The sequence below is a fragment of the Sapajus apella genome, unplaced genomic scaffold, assembly GCF_009761245.1.
Source record: "Sapajus apella isolate SASKATOON/1434 unplaced genomic scaffold, GSC_monkey_1.0 scaffold36, whole genome shotgun sequence".
NCBI lineage: Eukaryota > Metazoa > Chordata > Mammalia > Primates > Cebidae > Sapajus > Sapajus apella.
In genome coordinates this window covers 29,412,451-29,419,718 of record NW_022436976.1, presented here as the reverse complement: position 1 = coordinate 29,419,718, position 7,268 = coordinate 29,412,451, and the positions used below count along the sequence as shown (strand labels likewise).

The following is a 7,268-nucleotide window of genomic DNA, read 5'->3' as shown; positions in this document are numbered from 1 at the left end:
AGGGCCCTGACATGTGAAAGGGGAGGCAGAAGAGGAGAACCAAAGAGATAGCAGAGGGAGGACTCAGCCCAATGTTGCTGGCTTTGAACATGGAGGAAGAGGGCCACAAGCCCGGGCAAGTGGGTGACCTCTAAAGATCGAAAAGGCAAGGAAACAGGGTCTCCCCTAGTCTCCAAGATTGTTGACAATACATCTATCTACGTTGTTTCGAATTTGTGATAATTTGTTGTAGCCGCCATAGCAAATTAATATAAGACCTATCCTACAATTTACTGCTCTAGGATCTTAGACAAATTGTTTCACGTTTGCATTCCTTAGTATTCCTTATTTCTCAAATAAGAACTGCTGTGAAGATCCGGCAGAACAAATAGGCAGAAATCCCTGTAACACAGGTGTTTGATAAATGTGAATTTCTAGCTTCCCTTTTTCTTCCAGGTTGCAGAAGAAACACAAGGAAGGAAGCAGGAACTTTATCCATTCTCAGTGGTGCACGTGCCTTCCTTTGATGTGAAATGTGTGCAGGATTCCCTCGGTAAGCTCCCGCAGCGCACCTTATCTAGAGTGAAGGCTGCTTATCTGTCTTTGGGGTTCCCACAACTCCTACCTCCCTGATGGAAAAATCCCCTTTAGAATACAAAAACTCTTTAGAAGAGACTGAGATGAGAGTAGAGCCAGGGCCTCATTCTGCAAGCAGGCTTTCAGAGATGAAAGAGTAGGGCAGACGTCCGTGTCTACCCTATGACCACCACATTCCCCACTGAAAAAATCGAGAGTTGGTGCCCTGAGATGAGGCAAGCACACTCAAAGAGGCCAGCCCTCGATGCCTCCTCCTCCTTCCCACACACCTGAGACAGACATCTCTCAAACACTCCAGGCTTGTAATCCATAATTAGTTGTGTTACGAGCTTTTATTTAAAAAGCACATTTAATACAAGTATAGTTTCGCAGATACAAGTTTTCACTTTGTATGCTACAAAAGTCTTTGAATATTATTCTCTTTACAAAATGGAACCTTACAAAAATACTGACAATTTAATGTTTTTATACAGTTTTCTCTAGTTGCAGTTATTTCTTTCATTATAAAACAATGTCTACCACAGAACTACGATACTTTAGTTGATATTTTTTAAAAAAATTAACTCAATGCTTTTTAAAGCAGCTAATGTAAATAACACAGGTCGAGACACAGTTTATAATCATAGTGGATAGAGCTAAAATTGTTTCAGAAATAATATTTTACATAGTTAACTTTTAATGTTTTATACATTATTTATATAATATTTATATATAAAAATCATAGCTTGCTATAAGTTGAAATGAAAGGACGGATTCTGTATTACTACAGGATGTGCATGTGGTTGATCCATATGGTTACATGTAACCCTTTGAAAAGGTCTGCATCCAAGATCTATTAACGCATTTCTTCCTTCCTCCTTTCCTCAAAGGTTCAGTAGAAGGGGTCCCTGTCTACCACCTAGAGCGGGACCTTGCATGGAAGGACACTTATGGATAAAGGATGAGGAAAACTCTCTACCGAGATTTAACCCATATGTTCTGCCCAGCAGAACCTACCAAGAACTGCCCTAGGGGTCAACCCCAAGACAATAGTGCTTTACACAGCTTAGCAAGAGCAACTCCTACAAAGACCCTCAGCTCTGTCATCCTGAAGGGTAGCCCCTCAGGCATGAGACTGCCTGCTTCTCTGGCTCCTTCTGATTTGCAACAGCCAAAACGTTGGTTCGTTTTTCATTCTGCCCCCTTCACTCTCCCATCTGTTGTACAGAAGCCTGCTTTCCATCAGCTGGTGGCAGACCATGCCTTGCTCATCCCTGGGCCCTCACAGGAAATCCTGGTGGGCCCGCAGCAAGGATTTCAAGGCAGTAACCGAAGTCGAACTGTTTCTAAGAGTGTGCAAGTGCCCGGTGATTGATGCGCACAACATCAGCATCCTGCAATTGACATTTCAACATCACAGGATGATGCGTCAAAAGAAGAAAAGTGAGGGCCCGTGACCTCGATTTCTTCTGAAATTGTGCTATTTGTGAAATTCACTCGTCCACAAAGAGTCCGCTAATCACTAATGTGAGGAACTACGGTTGTTGGCCTATGGGCAGGGAAGGTGATAAAGTCATAGGACTGGGAATCTGGATTCAGGATCTGATCACTTGACTGAGCAAACTTGCTCTTTCCTTCTATTTAAACGACAAAACAAAACTTCCTGAACTAAAGTCACAGTACAGAATAGAATGGGATGGACAGAGAGACTCAAGAGGGCAGCCCCGCAATGGCTATTTTCTCAATTCAGTGCTATTTCTGGCATTGTGTGCTACAATGTGAATTTTTGCTTTTCTCACAGGCCTGGGATTCCTCAGGTCACAAAGGTGACCAGCAGCCTCCACTCCAATCATTTTAGTGTTTGTTCCTGAACAAGCCGTGTTCACTAGAACATGAACACTCGAACCAATTCCACATTCAGGACTCCGGCACTTGGCGTTAGTTTGCTGTGTTTCCGCATAGGTGAACACTACCTATTTTGGAAGGCCACAAAGTAAAACTTTTTTTTTTTTTCTTTTTAAAAATCAATCGGGCAAAAGTTTTTCCCTACATTCTACTGTCTGATGAGATTGGAGAGCAGCAAGAACTTGCTGTCAGCAGTCATTTTACAGAAACAGCTCAGGGGGTGGGCCGCACCTACACCATGTTGTGGTGATTGTTCCTGTCAATAATGTCCACAGGTGAAAGGATTTCCTTCCGGATAGTGGGGGCAGGCAGGGATAGCGTCGTCTTAGTTTTGAAGAGGTCAGACACGAAGAAAACCTAGAAGCACAAAACAGAGATTAAAGTCAGTAACTGACATGTGGGGTCTGGGTAGAGTGGGAAAAGGAAGGTCAGAGGAGCACAGACTTTAGGAAAAGCGGCCCCAGATCATAACTCTTTGAATAGGGAAGGACAATAGAGATCATATCATCAAGTCTTATTACACAGATAGGGAAACTGAGGCCTGGAAAAAGGCCGTGACATGCCCCAGGTTGCACAACACCGGTTCAGCAGAATCCACTTTTTTTTTTTCCTGAGACAGAGTTTCACTCTTGTTGCCCAGGCTGGAGTGCGATGGTGTGATTTCAGCTGACTGCAACCTCTGCCTCCTGGGTTCAAGCCATTCTCCCGCCTCAGCCTCCTGAGTAGTCAGGATTACAGCCATGCACCACCACGCCCGGCTAATTTTGAATTTTTAGTAGAGATGGGGTTTCTCCATGTTGGTCTGGCTGGTCTCTAACTCCCGACCTCAGGTGATCCACCCGCCTCAGCCTCCCAAAGTGCTGGGATTACAGGCATGAGCCACTGTGTCCAGCCCAGTAGAATCTACTTCTAAGGACTCTCAGGTCCAGTGCCCACATCTGCAACCCATACTTCCTTATTTCTCAAGGCAAACAAATAGCAATGAAAGATAAGTTCCTAAACAAAGGAAGCAGATCATAATTAGTTACAGTCATTAATTCACACTACTTTCCCTTTTCTCACAAAGGAATCCAGGGTGTAACCAAAAAAATCAGCCCACATGAACTCTTATCAGCAACAGTTGAAGTCAGGCAGTGGCGACTATTTTTCTTGAAAACCCAGTGATATCAACTATTTGATGGGGGTCAAGGAACCAGGTTCTCGTTGCCAAAAAAGTCAGCGGCTAACCTGGAGGAAAGGTTAGTGAAAAATCTCCTATCACTTATTCCCAGCGTTCTTTTTCCTCATGGGGATGTGACCTCACTGAGTCCTTCTTAGAATACTTGAGAAACATTTATTGAACGCCACTTGCAAAGCTGTGAGGACGGCTCAGGCATAGTTCCTGCTTCAATGAGCTTATGATGAAAGATTCAAGGGCTTGATGAGCTACTGGAGTAAGAAAAATTTATGCTTTGTATTGGATGGCAAAATGAATACACAGACATCCATTTCAGCCATTTAGTAACAGGAGTTTTTACTAAGTAACCATAAGCGGCACCTATCAGTCATGTAATTTAATAGGAAACATGGCTGGGTTTTCAAAATAGGGCCTAAAATACTATCAAAGTTCCTATGTCCAACAGCTTTCTGAATTGACGAGTCTTTGTCCTGCAGATGGTAATGTGCTCGTTACTAATGACGGCATCCTGGCTTCACTCTGGCCACATTACAGGGAAGAAAATGAAGTTCTTAAGATTTGCCAAAACGAAGGCTCTAGCAATCCAGGTTCTGGCCACAGTAGGGAGCTGAATTATTTGTTAAACTGATTTTCACAATGTCCCTTCTGTAGCAACACAGCCATCAAGACAGTGCTATAAAAATCACAGCAAGAAATTGGTGATGCTGGTTACCTCAGCATCACCAATTTTTCTTGAGAGAGGGGAACTGGGTGGCTAGAAGGCAAAGGTGAAACAGACGTTTACTGGTCACTGTAAAACCTGTTGTACCTTTTGATTTGGTACCCGTGACATATATTACCTACCAAAACATTTAATAAGTATCATTTTGTTGTTAAAAAAATAAAGCTAGGCTATTTCTATGCTACTACCAGAAAATGAAATATTAGCCAAGAAGTGTAAAATCAGGCTGGACGCGGTGGCTCATGTCTGTAATCCCAGCACTTTGGGACAGCAAGGCGGGTAGATCACGAGGTCAAGAGATCGAGACCATCCTGGCCAACATGGTAAAACCCTGTCTCTATTAAAAATACAAAAATTAACTGGGCATTGTGATGCGTGCCTGTAATACCAGCTACTCAGGAGGCTGAGGCAGGCTTGAACCAGGGAGGTGGAGGATGCAGTGAGCCGAGATTGTACCACTGCACTCCAGCCTGGTGACGAAGTGAGACGCTTGTCTCAAGAAAAAAAAGAAAAGAAGTGTAACGTCTTAATACATTCACAGTTTGAGGGCTATTAGATGTACCACTTTGCAAGGGAAAAAATTAAGTCTCTTCTCCCTTTCTTTTGTCAGGAGGTGAGAACCGTGGTACCAAAGGATTTGCCTTCCAGTCAGAGTCAAACTTGAGAATCAGGAAAGAAAAGATCTGTGCACAGCCTGCCAGTAGGCTCTAGGCTCCGCTGCCAGAAAATTCTCTGTAGTTGGTTTGGGAAAATGTTTTCAAGAGCCCTCAATATAAGGAAACAGACTCGATTAATGCTCAATGTGAAGATAATTAAACTTTTCAACCCTTCTCCACCCCAGCCCCAGTCCCACATTTTCCCTTATCTCCCCTAGTGGACTTATTTCTTTTTGTACTAAAATGGTATTATCATCTGAGAGGTGCAGACAGCAATGTCCTCATCTCTAGCTCAAAATTATCCTCTCCTTTATCCTTCACTTTGTCTGGGAGGAAGAGGTTTTGATAAATCCTCCCATCACTAGTTTTTTATTTTTGAGTTAAGAGTCTCACTCTGTTGCCCAGGCTGGAGTGCAGTGGCACGATCTCAGCTCACTGCAACCTCTGCCAACCGGGTTTAAGCAATTCTCCTGCCTCAGCCTCCTGAGTAGCCAGGATTACAGGTGTGCGCCACCATGCCAGGCTACTTTTTGTATTTTTAGTAGAGACGGGGTTTCACCATGCTGGCTAGGCTGGTCTCAAACTCTTGACCTAGTGATCCGCCCTCCTCGGCCTCAAATTCTTGACCTCATGATCCGTCCTCCTCGGCCCATCACTACTTTTAACTTCACTTATTCCAGCTTAGCAGCTAGATTGATGAAAATAAGTCGTACAGGCCTAATTTCTTAAAAATCTTTCTCCCAGAATCCATCCCATCTGCCAGGGACAAATATAGCAAAGGAAAGCTCCCCCATCCCCAGAAAACACCCCCTTCCCCTTCAAGATCTTGAACAATCCACCACCTCAATCTACTGGCTTATCTCCCAATCTAATTTTCTGAGCTCATAGTCACTACATCTTAGGGTTTCCATTTCCTAACTGTAAGACAGGAATCATATGAAGATTAAAGACAACAATGAACTTGAGAAGATCTAAAGCTGTGACTGCTACATAGGTCAATAAAAGGCGTTCCATTCTCTAATGATCTGGATACCAAAGTAATTACTGGGCCCAGAGAAAGCCATGCTGTCCCATGTGTCCAAAACTTTGCTTATCGGCCTTTCTTCCTAGATGGGAGGCTTCTGGAAGATGTAACCCTATCCCTAATCACCCTGAATCACCCCAAGCACTTAGCTTTGAGCCTTATACACAACATGGGCTTAATAAATGTTTGTCGTTGAATTTCAAAATTTCTCTCTACTTACTAAAAAGCAAGCACTCTGGCCTCAGACCTTGTTGACAATACAACTCCTATGGACTTGAGGGGGAACGACATACTGAAATACGCCGTGCATGGAGCCAAGTGAGGATGTGAAAAGTTGAGTCAGGTCCAGCAGAATCCCAATTTAAGCTGTATTTTACTTTCAGCATGACTTGAGGTTACACAAACACTTTTTTGGGGGGCTCATGAAACATAATACTGTCAAGACTGAAACAGGGCTCAATCTTCCTAATATTTGAACAGTAGAGCACAAACAGAGCTAGTAAAATTAAAATCTTCTTGGCTTGGGGCAGTTCCATTTCCTACAAAAGATGATCTCCACCCAGAAAACCCAGAGGCCCAGGCTGGGAAGGGTCTATATAAATTAAGTAGCTGTCTTAGGTCTGTGGAATAAACCCACTCCCAGCCCACAATCCTACTCCACAGATCTCTGCTGTGCAAAAGGACACATTAGACAATAAATACAGTCTCAGCAAACATGAAAAACTATACCCTAAGCACCAAGAAGAGATCTAAGTTATAATGCGCAGAACATTTGTTTTCAATTCCATCTCTCCAAATCTTTGAACTTTATAAATTACCTTTTTTTTTTCCGAAAATGAATGAATGCCATCAATAAGTACTTATTGGATTCTTGCTGTGTGTTAAACTCCAAAAATATGAAGATGAATATACATAAGACAGTCTTTTACCCTCCTTGAGTTTATAGGCCAATGCGTTAGAGAGCCAGGTTAACAGATGACCACAATACAGCATATTAAGGATTATGATGGAGGGAAGCCAGAGTGTTGAATCAGCAAAGAGGACATGGCATATAACCCAGACTGAAGGGGAGTGGAAGCAAGCCTTAGAAGTCTTCTCCCAAAGGATGCCTATTTGATCTTAGCTTTGAAGGATGAGGAGGAGTTAACCAGGCGGTGAATGCTAGGATGTTGTTATAGGCAAAGGGAATGGCGTGTGCCAAGGCACAGGAGAAAGGGAGTACAGCACATC

At 43.2% G+C, this 7,268-nt stretch overlaps 1 protein-coding gene across 1 annotated transcript in view; it reads right to left on the bottom strand.

Annotated features, from left to right (window-relative positions):
* Positions 1-889: 889 nt before the first annotated feature.
* The window catches only part of PLPP3 (phospholipid phosphatase 3), an 87,146-nt gene continuing 80,767 nt past the window's right edge, over positions 890-7,268 (bottom strand). The window contains exon 6 of the mRNA XM_032296862.1: positions 890-2,817. Coding sequence (XP_032152753.1) covers positions 2,692-2,817 — 126 coding nt within the window. The 3' untranslated portion in view covers positions 890-2,691. The remainder of the gene's footprint in view (positions 2,818-7,268) is intronic.